The 20969-nt window shown below is 40.7% G+C and overlaps 1 protein-coding gene across 6 annotated transcripts in view; it reads left to right on the top strand.

Annotated features, from left to right (window-relative positions):
* Positions 1 to 20969, top strand: part of MAP3K7CL (MAP3K7 C-terminal like) — a 75359-nt gene that overhangs the window by 40592 nt on the left and 13798 nt on the right. For 4 of the 6 annotated variants that reach the window (XM_075593916.1, XM_075593915.1, XM_075593913.1 and 1 more), the window contains exons 2-3: positions 1365 to 1479; positions 16489 to 16550. In XM_075593916.1, the coding sequence (XP_075450031.1) occupies positions 1410 to 1479; positions 16489 to 16550 (132 nt within the window). In that variant the 5' untranslated portion in view covers positions 1365 to 1409. Of the gene's footprint in view, positions 1 to 35; positions 56 to 1364; positions 1480 to 16488; positions 16551 to 20969 lie in introns of those variants that run through there. The other 2 variants (XM_075593917.1, XM_075593918.1) reach the window with 2 other exon arrangements.

Here is a 20969-nt window from a genome sequence, read left to right as displayed (position 1 = left end):
CAACAAGCACATCTATTTGCCATGCTGTCCTCCCATCCAGTGCATACAGATAGAGGTTAAGTAGATACCAGATTTAATTAGATACAATATGTTCTATCTATTAAGAAAGAGAGTGCAATTAGATGTGCAGGCTGTGTTTGCAAAGTGGATAGAATGTAGAATGAATGCATTAGCATACAAAAAGAAGTTAGAATAATGTTTCAAATTTAGAAACAACATGTTGCTTTTTCCAGAAGCTGGAATTTCTGTAAGCTTATTTTACATGAGGAGACTTTCTGTTTTTTTTTCTGTTGTGTTGATCAATATCTAATGGATTTAACAAAGAACGGCTCAGTGGCTAAAGAGCTGGAGTTAAAACCAGAAAAGAATAATTCAGTGTCTACTCACAGTAGTTCCCTTCAGCGAGTAGGGTAATAATGTTCCTGTGACTTACAATACAGTATGTGCGGAGACTGTAATCTCTGTGGGGGAAACGCAGTGCTCATGACTTGTTGGACATACACTGCATATCCCGACATAGCGAAACAAGAACACAGACATACCTTTAACTTTTTATGACTGGAATAGCTATACTATTTTTACGTAGTCAAAACCACAATGTCGAACGATGATTTTCAGCAAAGAATATTCTCTTGTATTTGCATAGATAAAAATCTTTATAGTGACATTTTATCCTGATGATTTATTGTACATGTTTACGTGGCAAATTATTGGGCTAATAATGGTTATTTGTAGTGTTGTAACTTTTGGAGGTGAAATTTTAGATTTAGTGGGCACACCTAAAATATACCTCTTTGACATCTAACATGTTGAACCATACAAGAACATACATATGTATTTTAGTTTATTATTTTACTTATAATTGTACACATGGAAAATAGACCTGTTAAAACTCTTTATTCTATAGGGAGAGGGAGTTGCTCAGTGAGTAAATACACTGACTGGCACTGAGAGCTTAAAGCAGGGGAGCCTGGTTCAATTCCCAGTGTCAGGACCTTGGGCAAGTCACCCTATCTCCCTGTGCCTCAGGCACCAAACACATAGATTATAAGCTCCATGGGAAGGGACCTGTGCCTGCAAAATGTCTCTGTAAAGCGCTACATAAAACTAGCAGCCCTATACAAGAAAATGCTATTATTATTATAATGCTACCTATGAAGAACTCTTATCTTGGTCCCCTAAAATGTCTTTAAGCCTACAACGACTCTATTTTATGATAACAAATATGCTTTTGAAATATGTTTTCAGTCGCCCGCCATGTTTTTTCGTGCATTCTCGTTACTTTTCCTTTGCAATATCCTAAACGTGATTATCTTCATCGCCAGTTAAAGGGCTTGACATGTATTTTATGTTTTCCTTTGCAGTTATAACACAGCTAGAAGCCTCTAGGTCACAGTTCCACTGCCCACATGATCAGCACAGCAAGGATACCTGCTGACAAACCAGTTCAAATTTCCTTCAGCCTTAATGACTCTACAGGTATTGGATACATATAATCTTCTTAAATATAAATTCATTTTATTATATTTTTTGGAATCGTGGGCCAAATACCCCAAATTAACTTGTTTGACTGAGGATATTTAAGCAATGTAGTTATTGTGTAAATGTTACAAGGACTTTCTTGAACAAGGGTGAGGCTTGATGAAAATCAAGGGTATGCATTGAATATACCTATGGAAGTGGGGCTGCCTATACGTTCTACATTAAAAACACAGCATTGGCCATAGATATTACAGTATATAATGTAGTTGAGGTTTCCATTAATAGATTCAAAGGCAAAGAGTGAAGTCAGTTTGGGTATTTAGATCTTCCATTGGTTTATATATTAAAAGCATCGCTGGCTAAAACAGGCGTTTAATCTGAAGCCATGTGGCAACCTTGTATGTGCATCTGTCTTCCAAAAGACATTGGACAGGCAAATATAGTTAGGTGATTAAAGATGCATTGGATAGTCACAGAGGCGCACAAAAAAAGGAAGCTGGTGGAATTGTATATTTATCAAAGTCTCCTGCCTGCAAAACTGGTGCCCTCAAAAGCGTCAGAACCCAATTCAAATGATTTGTATGTGTTTCCTTTGTGACCTCTGGTGCAGTTTTCTAGATTACTATTGCCTCCGTATTGACTTCAATAAATTGACCCCTAAGTGGACAGTATTTCCATCTGTCCCTGAGCTTCTTGCACTTACAGGGGAAATGAGTTAAAGAAAACTCCATTGTTTAGCCCATCAATGTAATATCATCCAATGTTAAAGCTAGACGTAGCATTACATACGGTACCATTCATGCTTCATGAATCGTAGAAAAGGAATCAAACATTGCCAACATATTCCGCAGGGTGGTACAATGGGAACAGAGTGGCATAAATTACATAGACAGAATCACGTATTAAATAAGGAGAAACAAGCGCAAACAGATACAAGGTAACGAGGGCCCTGCTCGGGAAACAATAATACAAATATTAGATCTTTCAGAGCTGGCAAAGTAACAGGTCTAGTTAAAATGTGATCAGTGGATTGTGTGCGGCTTCTGATGCTAGAAACGACACAATTTCAGGTTAAATCACTATTCCCTAATCTCTATAAATTCTATGAATAAGGTTAGGACTATTATTATAGCCAATTGCATGATGTTTTTAATGACGTTGGTTTTTTTCCCCTACAGTTTAAAAAACAGCACAAAAATGGCTTTATTTAGGTTCACTTGAGAATAATTCACACGTCTCTACAAATGACATCCACAGCAGATAGATTAAAGTTATGCATTTCATTGTTTATTATTTATTTTGCTTAAAAAAAAACCTACTTATATATAGAAGCTATATCCTAGCATTGATTTATTAAGGCGATAGCTGATTTACAAGGTTTCAGTGTCAGGAACCATTGTATTACAATTACAAAAACAGATTTATCAAAGAAAAGAAAAATAATCTCACTGAAGGCAATGGTAATTTTCCCCTTTAATAAATCTGGTGCAGTATGTTTTACTGGGTTTGCCCTGTTTTTGCTGTCGGGATACTTTCATAAATAGCCACTATGATGACATTTGTCACAGGTTGCACTATCTTTTAATGAAAGTGTAGTATGTACTGTATGGAGAGGTTGAAACCACTCAGATCTTTTTGTGTGTACAGTCATACCCCGCATTAACGTACGCAATGGGACCGGAGCATGTATGTAAAGCGAAAATGTACTTAAAGTGAAGCACTACCTTTTTTCCACTTATCGATGTATGTACTTTATTGCAATCGTCATATATGTGAATAACTGATGTAAATAACGCATTTGTAACAGGCTCTATAGTCTCCCTGGTAGCGCACAGTTAGGGAACAGGTAGGGAGCCGGTATTGCTGTTCAGGACATGCTGCCAGGCGCATGCGCGAGCTGCGGTTTGCCTATTGGGCGATATGTCCTTACTTGCGAGTGTACTTAAAGTGAGTGTCCTTAAATCGGGGTATGCCTTGCCTGTACCATGAAATAATATGTTTATAAAAGTATTGAGAACCCTGTACTCACTATTTACGTATATGAATAATTATTTGGTAGTTTGTTGAAAGGTAGCTTATCTATAAAGAATCTATACTTCTCCAGAATCAGGGAAATTTTAGTACTAACACAATGCTAAGCAAAGACAGACAGGATATTCAACTGCGATAGTGCCCTGATCAGCTCTGTTGTTTTTTTAATTAATAACCCCCAGAATATTATACTCTTTCCACTACCAAAGGTAAATCAATAACACCACGGATAAATAAAAGCAACTCCCCTTAAAATGCTCTGACCGGAAATGGATTAAAAGAAAACGTTACATTCTATCCCTGAAAGACACATCATTGTTTATCTTTATACACCAGCCATTTTCTTAGCTCAGTTCTTCGTTGCAAAGTTTCAGCCATGTTATCACATGTTAGTGATTTCATCATTGCACAGCGATGGATGTAAATTAGATGCTGTTAAAAAGGTTCCTCTCAACTATTGTGCGTTAGTGTGTCTTGTTGACTAGTAACAGGTGTGTGGTTGTTTTGGGTTACAAAGATTCATCTGTTAAAGGTACAATCAATCTTACTAATATGTACTGCTTCCTTATGATGGATACAACCTTCAGTCTGGAAGTGGTAACAAGTTTCAAAGAATGTATTGTACTTTTTCAGTATGGTTCCTGAAGTACCCAGTAGTCTTACTTACATGAAATGACCTCCGCTGTACTTCCATTTGTTCTTGGCAGAATGTATAACTTATGTGTTCCCCCAACTGCTAAAATGTACTGCTGAATGCCTGCACAAAATATCTTTTCTTTTGTAAACCTCGTGTTGTATATATTGCAAAAAACAAGGTAAAAAGCTGGCATTCAGAATACCAAATGAACAAGCTTCTTAAACAGTAACTGATGAAGTTAGAAGCAAAACATGTTTGGCTGTGCACTTAGCTGCATCTCGTGAGCTCAGTATAAACCCCATGTACTGTATGTCCCACCTCTAGACTGTGATTATTTACTCAAATTCCATTGGGAAAATGCTCCTCTCTGGATTGATATGGTAATTTTGGTGGCTGCAATAAATATATAATACAGCCAAATGTTTGTTGAAGTGTCCAACCCGCAGTTAGAGAAGTCATACATTTACCTACAGTACCACCATACATTCCTTCAAGAGACCTCCAGATGTACCGAAACTTTTTGCCAGAAGATTATATATGCAGCACACATTCCTTCCCCCTCTTCTCCTTCACCGTTTCTAGCTTGCCCTAACTGCCGTGAACCATGAAGTACGTATCCACAGATAGGTTTCTAAACATACACTGCAAAATTCATAGCTGGTTTAATATTAAAGTGCAAAAGTCTATCACCTTCTCAATTTAGCCTGCCAAACTGTAGCAATTGGTCCATTAAGACATTCTTATGGCACTGTATTTGCACCTCGATTTAAAGACGTCTCAGAGTAGTGCAACTAAAAATATAAATTGCAGCTGTTCAATAGATGCTCGGACAGGCCCATTACGAAATGTACTACGGTATGCAATAATGCTTCGCATACCAATCAGCGTTATTTTTGTAGCCATTGACTCGATTGTTTTGTGCTTATAAAGTGCTCATTCTGCTTATTCACAGAACTAATTATATAACAAATTATATTTACACCGTGCGCATTGCTGTACATAGAGTTTACCGTGCACCATAAATTCCGATTGCCATCGCTTTACAGTCTAGTGGTCTGCTTTCTAAAGCAACTACCATTAAGGCGACTTGAACAAGGTCACAAACAGGAGGCACTGAAATAAAGCTAGGGTATGTTACTGCCATTATTGTGGTATTACATGCTAGGCAGCCACTCCTCCTCCAATGTTAAATATCCAAATACACTGTACATAAACATAGGATAAAATAATAGTGGGAAACAATTATTCCTGCTATTTGTTATTGTGGATTATGGGGTTTCAGCAGAAATAAACTTCTCTGTTACAAAGAATGCGTTAATGTATTTCATTTTGATACAGTCTTCATCATGGAGAATAAATAGCCAATGTATTCATTGATGCTCTAAGTTAACTTTTCTCTTAAGAACTTTGGGTAGTTGGTACCACAGTACATACAGTATAAATATACAGTACATACAGTATAAATATTCAGTACATAGGAGTAGTTTCTATTTCACTGTAAACTGCTATAGAACTAGGACTCATTATATCTGCTTGTCGCTGTAATGAACTTCTGCATTGTTTTTTTCTTTAAAATAGTATTTTCCTTAAGATTTACATCTTCAAAACAAATACAAACCCATATAATTAGCGGCTGCTGTTTATCAGTAAATGGGTCCACCAATCCATGACTATGGTATTCTCCATTGTCCCTTTGCTTTATGACCATACCACCCCACATACCCCCTCCGACCCCCAGGACACCCCTCTTGTTCACTCTTACATACAAAAGAAGAAGACATAATTGTGGATGAAAATGGTCACAGTATTATATTCTAAATCTCATCCATAAATTAAGAGGATATTGCCAGCACCACATGGATACACTAGCATTCATACAATAGATACAATAGATTCTCTGTTTCATAACATTTTTACCACTAGCTACCTAACCTTATTTTAAGAGCAGTTGGGAAGGAGTCACCACCCATTTATATCCAGGAACACTGGAATAGGTTGTTTCTCATTTCCCCTTTGTTCTCAACCGCATGCTCTCAACTTCACGAGCCACTTATAACCTACCATTAGATTCCCATTAATCAAATCCTTTTTTTGTCTCGACTACAGGTTCTTTTGACCCAGAGTCATGTCATGTTAGCCCATATCTGTAAGCGCGTGACTAAAATCTGTAAGCATGTAAGTAAAGAAAGTCGTGGTACCCTTGGTCTGTAAATTAAAGAAGTAGTAGATCTGTACGCTCCTTTTTGGCCAACTGTTACCCAAGAACCAGTTTCCCACCAAGAAACATTGGTGCATAACGTCCTATATTTGTATAATGTAGACGTCTGCGTTTATATTTTTTAGTTACAATCATTTTGTGTTTCATGCCATACTTCACAGAAGGACACAGGGGGTATGTTTTAACCCTTTGGCTGCCTGAGGTGCCAGCAACACATTGTAGAGCAATATGTTGCTGGCCCCTCTGGCAGCCAAGGTGTTAATCCACCCCCCCCTGCTCCCAGACATATTTGTGTGTCTGATAGATAGGCAAAATTATGCACGTCAACTTGATACATTTCTATATCCAGAAATGAAGCAACATGTACTTTGCGAAGTGCAATACTTTTTGAGCTTGAGATATAAGCTCAAAGTGTTTTACAGCTACTTGGCCAACTGTATGAGAAGCAGCTGGAGGAGTCAGATTGAGTCATTCCTGGTTCTCCTGGGCCATTCCGCATGACTCATCCCTCTGCTTTTAGCTCTTTCGCCTATTTTTAAAGAAGGCAATTATTATCCTTAAAGTAAACACACTGGGAATGTGGATTGACAGCATGCATTAAAGGGAGTTAAATTTATCACAGTGATAATGTACCGGCAAGCCATGGCTCTCATAAGCGATATTTATAGCCAAGAAATTGAAAGTTAATACCTTTTTATCATCTTGTTTAGTCTTGTTCCTTAATGTTGCTGCTAATCCTATCTGAGTTGTGCTGTGGCTGCCCTCTCATCTGTGAAATAATGTTGTCACTTTTTACTTTAATAACATGCAGTGTGAGTGGCAGAACATTGCTTGCATGATAAGCGACCACTCATTCATTTGCTATCATATAAATCTTTTCAATTTCCCAATCTTTTTGGAGTGATATTATGCAAATCACACTGCTGCATCCTACATTCATTATACATTTGTTTCACTGGTGTTACGGAAGAACATGCGTCTTCTGACACATTTACATCATGTAGAGGTTGCAATTTATTTATATATTCTAATACTCTTTTCTTTGTACTAATATTTTTTTATGTTGTCTTATATATGGCCAGGGGAAGCTATAACAAATAAAATGGGAGTAGCAGTTTGAGTGGTGGGGACAACATACAAGACAACCATCAATAATAGAACCTCGGGCGTCCCTATTAACCCAAGCATAAAATAACCTAATTGATGTAAGAATAAGAATTATATCCCAGGGCTCATTGTGATTATACAAATATTGTGGTTTGTTTGTATATTTCATCCTTAACCAAACTCACCGTCTTTTATTTCTAACCCCAAGTCTGTTCTACCTGTGCATCCATCAGTCCCAAACTCTGTTACAGCTTTTTGGGCTATGTTTAATTTAGGCCGATAGCGTTTCCATCAACAGAACGTCATGTAATTTTTGAATGACTGTCTAGGGAGGTTGACCCCTGTTTCTTTCAGGCTGCTGCGATTGCGCACCTGGCTGCCATGAGTATGTGGGAGGTTAGTTTCTGTTGGGCGCCTGGCATTGACTTCATTGGTTTTACTAATAAAAGCTTAATGGGTCTAAGTTAACCTTGACATCAAACAGACTCTAGGCGGCTTTGTATAGAGTACCAGAAACATGTATTTTTGTGGGCAGGTCCACCAGATATGGACCATGTCTCTCGTTAAACCACATTCCCGCTAGCATTTGTCTGGGGTGCCCGGGTATATTTGGCTTAATATCTTTGGGGTTAGGTAGCACCTAAACATAACTTTGTACCTGTTTTCTGTTACAGTATGTTTGTGCATATTCAGGTTTTGGAGGCTCCTTCCCATACTGTATGTCACTCCAGTCCTAATTTGTTATGTCAAGCCTGCAATCCTGTTCCCATTGGGTCATATATTTTGTGTGAAGGAAGCTCGCTTGAGGGTTCTAGTTCCAGGTATATATTTGAAATTAACCTGTTTTGAGGTTCAACACATAGATTTCAAGGTTTTCTGTGAAAAATATAATTTAAGAGGTTTTTCTTTATTTAACAACTCTCCTACATCTTTAATACCTGCTATTCTCTAATTCTCATATGATTTTGCCTGCATTCCTGGTGAAAAATTGGGGTTATTCCATAGCGGAATCATTTTGGAGGGATTAGACAAGAGATGTCATTTAATGGTTGGGGATAACGGTTTAATGTACAAAAAAAAATTGTTTTGCAGGTCTCTGATAATTTTGTAATCTGGAGACTTTGGAAAAAATAAAGTAACTTGGGTAAAATGTTCATCTTCAAGGTGTAGATATCTAATACTCTTGTATGAGTGATTCCAACAGTATGTTCCTATTCAGTGTTTGCAATATGGGAAAGAGGTAGTTTAATAGAAGTAATGCAAGCACATATTTACAACTTATTTCACTGCAGCCTCGCCCAAAACTGACTGCACAAAATACCTCCCACACCCACTCAGCCCACTGAAACCCTGAATTGACTCCAGCATTGCAATGCAGCAAAACATTTGACAAGGAACAGGCACGCCCCTGCTGTTTAGTCTGCACACACTCACTTTGCTCACAACAGCTCCATGCAGCACTGCCTACCTCTGGCATAATGAACCTGCTATATATCTTAACTTTTTTCTTTCTCCTTGCCTCATGGAGACGTTACTCCCTCTATACACTACAAACTCCTCCCTCCTGGCCCACACCCAACATCACCATACACCCTGGACTACTCAAAAGCCTTGCACTATCTACTGAATGTTGGTGGAGAATTCTAAAAACTAGCACACCAACCACTGCTCACTCTAATGGCCAACACCACAAATGTACAACTTGCAAACAACTACCCAAATTTCAACTCATACTATTACTCTCTTTAGCAGGTGATATTGAACCTAACCCAGGTCCTCCCATTTCAGCTCTGTCCCATGCCCATAAGAATTTCATCTTTAAATTCCAAAAAGGGCTTTCTGTCGCCCATATAAATATCCAGAGCCTGCTGCCCAAACTGGACGAACTAAGGGCATGGTGCCTTGTGCATAAACCCAAAGCCATCATTCTTACAGAAACATGGCTAACCCCTAAAACCCCTGATGCTAATATCGCCATTCAGGGATACTCCATTTTTAAGAGGATAAGTCAAAGAGAGGAGGAGGGGTGTTATTTCAGATACCTTTCAATTTACACTGTTAAATTGCCCCCCAAGCCCACCCTCTTTTGAAATTCTAGTTTGCAAAATCTGCCTCCCCTTTTCTAAGCCCATCTTGCTCGCTGGCATCTACCGCCCCCCTAAAGCCCCTCTACAATCCCTGACTGATACCACCCAGTTTCTTGGTTCCATTTCCTCTCTGAATGAGAAGAGTGAGCTGCTAGTTCTTGGGGATTTCAACTTAATTTGGCATGACCCATAAAACCACAAAATCCAGATACAACGCAAGTCACTTAACCTATCGCAACTCATTTCGCAACCCACACGGACAAACCAGAAATCGCATAACCATTCCTTGCTAGACTGGATTGTTTCCTCAAACTCCAGCAGAATCCAATTCTCTGGCATCCTTCCTGATATTTTCAGTGACGATGCAATAGTGTACTGTGTAAGAAAAATTAAACCGCCCCATTCAAGCCCTAAAGTTCTCCTCACTAGAACATTTAAAAACTTTAACCCACAACAGTCTCTGGATGACCTTACCAACTGCCCACGACACAGAATCGATTTAATTCCCGACCCTGATTCTGCGCTCGACTATTTCCAATCAGAGTTCTTAAAACTCTGCGTTACCCATGCTCCACTATGCAAAATAAGGGTAGGGGGGCCCACCTTCCATGGGTTACAACTGACCTTATTGCACTCTACCAGCTCAGGGATACCTTGTGGAAAAGCTACAAAGTAACTGGCACTACCAAGGATCTCAATCACTACAGATGCCTGCGGAACATGTGCACAAGGCAAACAAGGCACGCAAAAGCACAATATTTCTCAGACAATCTCCACCAAAATACATCAAACCCAGCTAACTTCTGGAAGGTTATCAACAATATATTCCAGCCTTCAAACCATCAACAACCAAGTAATATCACTAAGGGGGTTATTACTCTGACAAACCCCATTGACATTGCAAATGCATTCAATGATTACTTTGTGGGGTATGCCACTAACTTATTAGCGAAACGCAGCCCAAATCACAAACCTGAATCTCATCCTGGGAGTACCCACATAGCCCCACCCCCTCCCAACACTGCCCACAATTTTCAATTTGGCCCAGTATCTGAAGAGGTGATTACACAAGCGCTCCTCAAACTAAAACTAAGCAGTCAATGTGGACCCGACTTACTACAATCTAGGTTCCTACGACTTGGTGCCCCAGCCATTGCCAAACCAATTGCTTCCATAGTCAACTCTATCCTGTCTGCAGGCCATATCCCTAAGACCTGGAAAACTGCCAGAGTTGTCCCAATATTCAAAAGTGGGGACAAAAACACTGTCTCAAACTACAGGCCAATCTCACTTCTCCCAATTCTATCCAAAGTCATGAAAAAATGTGTCCACTCCCAATTAAGCAATTACTATACCAAGACAAATTTCCCTAGCCAATTCTAATCTGGCTTTCATCTCAAAGGCTTTTGATACAGTTGATCATGCTATCCTGCTAAACAAACTCCAGATCTCTGGAATAGGGAAGCATGCTTTAAACTGGTTTCAGTCCTAACTATCAGGTAGATCCCAACATGTGTCCATCTCAGGCTCTAACTCCAACCCCCTGGATATCACCTGTGGTGTCCCGCAAGGCTCTGTTCTGGGGCCCCTACTCTTCTCGGTGTTCATTAATGATCTTCCCACAGCTTGTAAGGAAGCCTCAATACACATGTATGCAGATGACACAATCCTATATGCACACAGCCATAGCCTCTCTGACCTTCAACACATACTTCAGTCTGACTTTTTGAGACTCGAAAACTGGATTTCCCAAAACAAACTGTTTTTAAACACTGACAAGACTGTAACAATGGTATTTGGGACCAAATTTTTAAAGCTTCCAGCGACTGAGCTCCAGATTAGAACCAACGCTAACACCACCCTAACCCCTGTCACTAGTTTTAAATACCTGGACTTATGGTTTGACTCCCACTTAACATTCAGGATGCACATTGATACCCTGATAACCAAGACTTATGCCAAACTAGGGGTACTTTACTGGAACAAATCCTCCCTAAGTCTCCTGGTCAGAATGCGTATCGCACAGCAGATGCTAATGCCAATTATTGACTATGGAGACATTGTATATGGCTCGGCACCTCAAACTCACCTTGGCAAACTTGACACCCTCTACAATTCAATTTGTCGTTTTGTTCTCCAATGCAACTACAACACACATCACTGCGAAATGCTCAAAGAACTAGATTGGTCATCACTCGAGTCTAAGCGCAAAGTTCACCTTTCCTGTCTTGCCTTTAAATTCTTTATGGGCAAGCTACCCAGCTATCTGAACAAGCTCCTCACCCCTACCACATGCAGCACCTATCACCTGAGATCAGACTCCAAAAGACTGTTCATGGTCCCAAGGCTCAACAAAGTATCCGGCCGTTCCTCCTTCTCTTACTGTGCACCCCAAAACTGGAATAACCTACTGGAGACTCTCACATCCACCACCAGTTTAAGTTCTTTCAAATCTAAGGCTGTCTCACATTTTAATCTGGTCTGTAACTGTTTCATACGCCCATAATAAAAATTATCTTTAACTGTGCATGCAATGTCTTGTATATAATGTATAACCCTGCTCATTTATGTAACTGTATTTGTAACCATGTATTATTTGTCTTAACTCTGTGCCCAGGACATACTTGAAAACGAGAGGTAACTCTCAATGTATTACTTTCTGGTAAAATATTTTATAAATAAATAAATAAAATATGTGAGTTGCTTATTCTGCACCTCCAAATAGTTTAATATCTGATTAATCCCTTAGCTGCAAGAGCGACACTCTGGCAAGGAAGATATTGGGTGCATTAGTGCTTTAGGGGCCTGGAAGGCATTGGTTTGTAATTGTTGCCACTTGCCAGTCATTTCAGTACTCAGGATCATACTACAGTATTCACCCCACTAAGGTGGTTGGTATTTGGTCTATTTAGATCCTTATCATTGTGTCCGCATTTGCAATTGTTTGGGGTATTCATTTCTAAATTCTTACAGGCTGTGAAATCGTTTACTTGTCCAAAACAGTTATACTGTACAAAGGTATGGAGTTCTGTATCAGATTTGAATACCACCAAATTCCTTTCTTCAAATAGTGCTTAGTTTATAAGAATATATATATATATATGACCAGAACTAACTTAACAAATGACTGGGGCCCTCCATCTTGTCCCTTTGGTGCAGAGAGGTGCAGCACAGAGGAGGAAGTCTTCTGTCAGAGTCTTCTTATGGGTCCATGCAAAGTTTACTTTACTGCTACATCCAAACTCATGCTCAACATTTGAGATAGACCTCTTTTAGAATCCTTTGTTAGATAAGTGCTATCAACACATTGTGTCCTTTTCCATGCTACCATTTTTTTTACATAGAGTGGTATAGCTCAACCCTGTTATGGCGCAATCCTCTACAATGCAAATTAAGGCTGAGCTATTAGGAGGGGCAGAAGATTGTAAAGCCTTATAAGAGAGTTGAATTTTGTAAGTAATACAGGATTTAATAGGAAACCAGGAGAGGGATTTCAGCAGAATCGACACAGAGACAAATTTAGGAGAGAGTAAAGTGATTCTGGCAGCAGTGTTTAGTATAGATTGTGGGGAGGCGGGTGAGAGGCAGAAAGGCTATAAAGCAGAAAGTTACAATAGTCGAGACAGGAGAGAATGAGGGCCTGCGCTGGAGTTTTAGCAGTAGAGCAAAAGGGGAAAGGGCGCATCTTTAGGCTGCGGCCAGGCTGGATGCGTGCGCGCTGGCGCTCGAGCGCGTGACATCATGCGCTCTGCTTAGCCGGGTGATTCCTGGCCAGCTAGTTGCCTGCGAAGGGGGGCGTGCTGGGGTGGGGGAGCGGCTGTGATGTCACAGAGCTGGTTCGCCCTCATTGGGGCGAACTGCTCACGTGACGCATCAGCAAGTAGCCAAATCAAATTTGTCTGTCTCGCCAAGCAGCATGGACATGTGCACGCGCACGAGCACGCAACCGCACATTGGATGAGTGCACACAGAGTCACCAATCTAATTGCGCCGAGCATGAGCGGTTCGCTTCACCCTGGCTGCAATCTTACAATGTTATGGAGAAAAAAACAAAAGTCTTGTGAGACAAGAATGTGAGGGAGTAGTCAAATGTGACACTTAGGCAGCATGGTTGTGATACTGAGTGTATGATAGTACTGGCAACATTAATGCAGCAGGGGTCACTAGGGCCAGGATTGGGAGGAAGTATGAGGAGCTCCTTCTTTGGCATGTTAAGTTTGAGTCAGTGGAGGCCCAACTACAATGATATAGCGGAGAGACATTCAGAGACATTTTTGGTCTGTACAGCAGGTGTCAGGTCAAGGGTTGAAAGATAAATGTGTGTCATCAGCATAGAGGTGATTGTTGATCTTTATCCATTCAACCACCTGAGAATCCACTTCCAAGCACTGTAACTTTCACGAGTCCTCTATGAGAGGAAATTCCAAAAGACCTATTAAAATCTAGGTAAGCACCATGTACAACTCCACCCTGATCTATTACCGGGACATACTTGAAAACAAGAGCTCTCACTGTACTTTGTCCTGGTAAAACATTTTATAAATAAAATAAATAATACCTTCGAAACTCAGTTAAACAAAGACAGATGTTCTGACAGAATCTCAACCCGGTACATGCATGCTCCCTGGGTTGGGTACATTTCTGGATTCTAGATATTCAACAGTACAGTGTTTCCATTCATTTCTCAACCACTGATGTAAGGCTCACTAGTTACTGTACCTGTCTTTTTCTTGCGTTCACTCTTGTGAAGTGCGACAAAGTTTGCGCTGCTCCAATCATCTGGAACGACACAATTTAATAGTAACTGGTTAAATAGTTCTGCTAAAGGTGTTGCCAGCACCTCCCTGGCCCCCATCACTTGTCCACTTTCAGTTTTGAAGATTCCATTAGGGCTTAGTCCTCTTCTAATCGACTTGTTCCCACCTTCTTCCCATTTATATTCATATATAAACAGAAGTATTAATGTTGCCTGCTATATATTGGTCTGCCTTTGCTTTGCTCTCCTCTTGCTTTGCTCTCCTCTTACATATGTCTGAGGATGAAGCTGGAGAACCTTGATCCACTGCACTGTGTAAAGTTGCTTGTCTTTCTTTATCTGATATGATGAATCCGAGTGTGGATTTGATCTCACACAATGCTGCCAATAACAACATGCCATAATATGCAATGGGGTACTAGTCTTCCTCATGTACAAATTATCTAGCTCAATGCTTAAATCTGCTTGAAAACAAGGTTTTTTCCTAATATAACAGTAGCAGATTAGTTTTCCCTCCCATCCCCCTGTGTTTTTATAAATGTCTTTCAGCTCATTTGGACCCCAATTTGGTACTCCTTGCTTGTATCCATTCTAGGAGGAAAATGAACTAACTACAGTTGCATGTTTAAAAGGTTAAATGTCGCTGGTTAAAACCCTTTAAATAAAAAGAAAAGCAGACAAGTTTAAAGTATGTTTACTAACTTTTAACATTTCCGTGTAAACAAATACTTTAGGGAGGAGGGAGGGTTCTACAATCTTTGTCTAATGTCTCCTGGTGATAAAAACTGTCAACCCACACATTTTCAGGTGAATTGTTTTTGTTCTGTTCATTGTTTGCAATGTAAGTATGATGCCATCATTCACTAGCGATGCATAAGTAGATGATACACATCAGCAGACCAGAAGAAAATAAAAGCATTACGTTTTACTTAACACTAATAAGTTAAGTTGTTACATTAAGAATGGTCAACTCTTTCTAAGGAAGCCAGTTACAGTACCAGTGTAAGTTCTTGTAAATAGAACAATTAATTAAACATGAAATTTTATGTACCATATACTGCTAATCTTACTCTATACTTTTACGTTACTGTGCACATTAGCCAAATAGATTAAATAGGCTACTTGTTGCTTAAGAAATCAAGATATCTACACGGTACTTAATTGTTATTGTTGATTGTCATATAATTTGTGGTATTCTTGAAAATGGCCTGAACATAGCAATATATATTACCTGGCAAGTAAATAATAATAAAAAATATATATTATTAAACTACTGTATATGTTACATAGATGACATTTCCCTCCTCCCTCCCCCCAAATCAAGAGGTTGGTGCTGCACAATAAAGCTGACCGGAGGTTTGATTAAAAGCTTTGCACTTTTACATGAATTTGGAACATTCACAGATTTTGGAAATGTGGCAAAATTGTTAAGAGTTTACCCAAAATCACCCAAACCCAACAGATTACTCAGGGATTATATAGCCCGTGGTAGAGGTAGAATTTATTAAATGGATTTTGACGTGTAATTCCGTGATATTTCTATTGAAAAACTCATTACTGTAAGTGCTTATTTTGTCATCGTTCAGAGTTGCCAAAACATAAAATTCCTAAAGTATGATTTTGAAATAATGTCAAGATGAACAAATCATCGCTTTTTCCTCAGTACTCAACGAATGTAGTTTACCTCTACAACAACGATATATTTGTATATTTTATGTAACTTTTGGAAAATATCACTGTAGTGGTGAATGGTCTATTAAGCAAGAAAAAAACACACAAAACATTTAGTTAAGATTTTTAAACTTTGAGAAAAAATAATGTTTCCCAAGCTTTTCACTTACTTGAATTTCGGAATCAAATCACACACACATTCACAAATTGGACTGAGATAACTTTGCACATTTCTAAGGCTGACAGTGCCTGTTTTCAGCATTACTTTTTAGACCTAATCTCACAACAACTGTAAATGTGTCACAATCTTAAATGCAACAAGCTTTGCAGGATTATGAAAACAAACACTGGAACAGGCATAGGAATAATAACACCATCTTTTAAAAAGTAAACTTGGAAGGAAGAGGAAAATGTGGAAAGCATTATTTAAACATTTATTAAGACAATCATTTGGAGCATTGTTACTACTACTACTAAAAAAAAAATCTTTACTTTTTAGATGAATCATCCACGAAGAATACCTTTCCTCTGGCTTTTCCAGATCTACAACAGCAACTTCAGGTAAGCACGCTCCTCTCATTCCTCTGAGCCGTATGCTTGGGAAAGAATGTTCCGGGAAAGAATGTTACGGGAAAGAATGTTACGGGAAAGAATGTTACGGGGCAACATCAATGTTACAATAACCCTGGCGCAAATCATGCGTGCAATATATATATTTTTTATATTGTTATCTATGTTGAAGTTGTATACATTTATTATCCTATGTACTGTGTGACATCCTTGGCTAATTCTTCGGGGTTGAAGGCAATAATCCCCAGAGATCTTATTGTATGTATGTATGTCTTTATTTATATAGCGCCACTAATGTAGATAGCGCTTCACAGCAGTAATACACGTGACAATCATATAAATAACAAATAATACAAATAACACAATGGGAAGAAGTGCTGCAGACATAAAAGTAACATTTATGAAGTGGAGTCCCTACTCCGAAGAGCTTACAATCTAATTGGTAGGTAGGAAGAACGTGCAGAGACAGTAGGAGGGCAATCTGGTAAGTGCGTCTGCAAGGGGCCAAAGTTTATGTATGGAGGTGTAAAGTATCAGCAGAGCTACTCATATGCTTCGTTAAGCAGGTGGGTTTTAAGGTGGGTTTTAAAGGTGGATAGAGAGGCTGCGAGTCGGATATTGAGGGAAGGGAATTGCAGAGATGTGGGACAGTCAGTGAGAAAGGTTTAAGGCAGAAGAGGGCCTTAGATACAAAAGGGGCAGAGAGAAGACATCCTTAAGTAGAACGCAAGAGTCAGGATGGTTTATAGCGAGAAATTAGGGCTGAGATGTTAGGAGGGGCAGAAGAGTGTAAAGCTTGAAAAGTGAGGAGGAGAATTGAGTGTGTGATACGTGATTTAATAGGAAGCCAGATGAGGTATTTCAGCAGGGGAGACGCTGAGACAGATTTAGGAAAGAGTAGAGTGATCCTGGCAACAGCGTTTAGGATAGATGGTTGGGGAGACAGGTGAGGGGCAGGAAGGCCGGAAAGCAGGAGGTTACAGTAATTGAGATGGGAGAGAATAAGGGCCTGTGTCAGAGTTTTTGCAGTCGAGCAATAGAGTAAAGGACGTATCTTTGTAATATTGTGGAGGAAAAAATGACAGGTTTTAGCTACCTTTTGAATGTGAGGGGCGAATGTGAGAGTGGAGTCGAGTGTGACCCCTAGGCAGTGTGCTTGTGCTACTGGGTGAATGATGGTACTTCCAACAGTAATGTGGAAGGAGGTAGTAAGGCCAGGTTTGGGAGGAAATATGAGGAGCTCTGTTTTTGACATGTTAGTTTAACGCAGCGTAGGGCCATCCAGGATGATATAGCAGAGAGACATTCAGAAACTTTGGCCTGTACAGCAGGTGTAACAACAGTTCACAACTGTTTAATGTTGAACCAACATCCACAGCTTTTTGGCATCCAATATCCTATGCCAAAAGTTCTCATCTCAAGTTCCAACAGGTCAGATTTTAAGGCTATACCTGCTTCAGCATGGGTGGCTCAATCAGTGGTTCAGCTGAAGACTGAGCCACCTGTGCTGAATCTGGGATATCCTTACAACCTGACCTCTTGAGGACTGGAGTTGAGAACCTCTGCCATACTCAATAAAGTAAAAACACCGCTGCACGCTAGTGGCAAAATACTATATAGCGCTATGTAATTTTGGTCATGCTCATACTCCCATTCTTAGCCCCTCACCTCCCAGAGGTAGGAGATTTTAAAGCCCCTCCACTTATGCCCGTGGCCAAATTTGGGCACTAAAACAATTGAACAGTTGTCAACAATACACAAAGCACCATTTATAACAATAGGAAAAATACTGTACATAAAACAATTCAACTGGTAACATTTTGTCAAACTGTCAGGAAAACTTAACTGAGCTAGGCAGTATGATAAGTGTAACACCCCTATCCACTCGGGCAGGATATATATGGTTAGGAGATGTTATTGGTGCTCACCTATTGGTAAATCTGGAGACTGAGCCACCGCGTATACTGTCTTGGAGTATAATGGTACAGCGCCTCCACCTGCAAAGGCCCAGCCAGAGGCAGGGATTCACCCCTCACAGGTACTTGTAGCAAAGGAATTCACTTCAGGAGTGCCAGGAACGGTATAATTGAACAGGTTTTATTGGTTCCTGATATCATCATCATCAGTACATAACATAAAGCTTCCTTCTGGGCAAGAGAAATTTCCCCCTACATAACCCAGTAAGAGAATACCTTGCAGCTTGCTTCAGGAAACTATCCGTGCCTTGGTTGCTTACCCTTCTCCTGGCAATATACCATCCACCACTTCCTGGGCAGGAACTGATACCTAAGGTAATTGATCCTCACGCTTCCCTGGGCAGGTAGGCCTCAGCAGGAACTGGATAGCCTCAGATTGTAGTATATTCACCCATGGTTCTCACCCACCCCCTAGGTAGGACAGGACTCAGGAGGAGTCAGCCTTGCCCCTGACACAACCAGAGTCATGGCAGCACCAGCTCCCATCCAAGGGACTGCTAGCACACACATCCTGACAGGGACTCCTTGTAATTTGCATGGAATCACACTTTTATATCTGGGGAGTGGCCAGCTTCTCTGCCCCAGTAAGGCCGAGTTCAGGGTGGATGCTACGGACGCGAGCGTCTGTCCGTGCCTCCCCCGCGTGCTCCTGCAGCCCAGCGATCTGTGACTTGGCAGCAGGAGTTGGGTCGCGGTGTTTGTGGGTGTGGCAGGGGGCGGGGCGAACGTGTCACCGAACTGGTTCGCTGAACCAGCTCACGTGACGTGACTGCAGCCCCAAATATCATTTTCGGTTGTAGCGGCAAAATGTAGCAGCGTCAACGCTGCACTTTGCCGCCTGTGGATTGTCTGCGGGTGGTGCAGGGTTTACAGAGGCCCCGGCGCTTCAAGAAGGCACTTCAATTAAATGCCGGCGAAGTGGTGAAGTCCTCTGTAAACTTCACTAATCTTGGGTCAGACGGCTTCTGGAGAACGTCGCCATGGCAACGTGGAGTCAAATGATGCAGCGGGGTTATGGGGAGGAGGCGCGCGAGAGAGGGGGACAGCCGGCAGGGGGCGCAGGGAAAAAAAGATTGCGCTCCCCTGGAATAAACAATATGACTTCAGCAGTATATACAGTACAGGTAGTCCTCGCTAACCAGCGTTTCACTTTACAACGAATGGCATATCCAACGCTTTACAATGCAACCCTATGGGCTGCTTTTCGACGCCGGAATGCGTTATCCAACGCTCACCGCCACTGATTAACATGGGACTCACTTTACAACGGTTTCACTATCCAACGCTACTTCCAGAACGGGTTCTGTTGGATAACCGAGGACTGCCTGTATGTATAATTTAATTACAGCACCAACAGTGTACACATTGCTTTACAAAATTATAATATCAAAATAAGATCAGCCTGTAAATGACAAGATAAGGCGAAGGGAGGCCCTGCACCAAAGAGCTTACAATGGAAGTGGTATATTGGGAAATATACATATAGTAGGAGTAGAAGTATGGGTGTGGAAGGAACAGAGGGGATTGCTCTGCAGATAGATTCCACCTTGCACTTGAAGTAATCAACAAAGTCTTGCCTTGTATTGGAAGAAGCAAAATCATGATGTAGAGCAGGGCTGCTCTACCCCCCCTTCCCCCGCCACCCCCCACGCGCCCCCCCCCTCCTTACCAGCTTGCCACATTGCCATGGCGACGCCGAAGACCCGGTTGAGAGCAGGTCAGAGAGAGGGAGAGGGAGTGGCTCAGTGAGTAAAGACACTTACTAGCACTGAGAGTTTGAAGCAGGGGAGCCTGGTTCAATTCCCGGTGTCAGCTCGTTGTGACATTGGGCAAGTCACTTTATTTCCCTGTGCCTCAGGCGCCAAAAATATAGATTGTAAGCTCCACGGGGCAGGGTCCTGTGCCTGCAAAATGTCTCTGTAAAGCGTTACGTATAACTAGCAGCGCTATACAAAAACATGCTATTATTATTATTATAGGATTATTTATTTTATTATTATTATATTATTATTATTATATATATGAGGGAGTTACAGAGGCCTTACGCCTCCCCCAGTATTTAATTTAAATGTTGTGGTGAAGAGCGTGGGATGAATGCGTAGGCCATTCTAAAACGTGGAATTTCTTCTTCTGCAGCCATTCTTTTGTAGATCTGCGTGTATGTTTAGGATCATGGTCTTGCTGCATGACCCACTTTTGTTCAGCTCACGAACAGATGGCCTGACATTCTCCACTAGAATCTTCTGATATATTGCAGAATTCATGGTTGTGGAAATGATGGCAAGTCGTCCAGCTCCTGCGGCAGCAAAGAAGCCCCAAACCAGCACATTCACACCATCATCCTTGATGGTTGGGATGAGGTTCTTCTGTTAGAATGCAGTTTTGGTTGTTACCAAACATAAGATTTCTCATTGAAAGACTTATGACCAAACAG

This window comes from Ascaphus truei, chromosome 3 (assembly GCF_040206685.1).
Source record: "Ascaphus truei isolate aAscTru1 chromosome 3, aAscTru1.hap1, whole genome shotgun sequence".
Lineage (NCBI taxonomy): Eukaryota > Metazoa > Chordata > Amphibia > Anura > Ascaphidae > Ascaphus > Ascaphus truei.
This window is presented reverse-complemented; position numbering and strand designations above follow the sequence as displayed.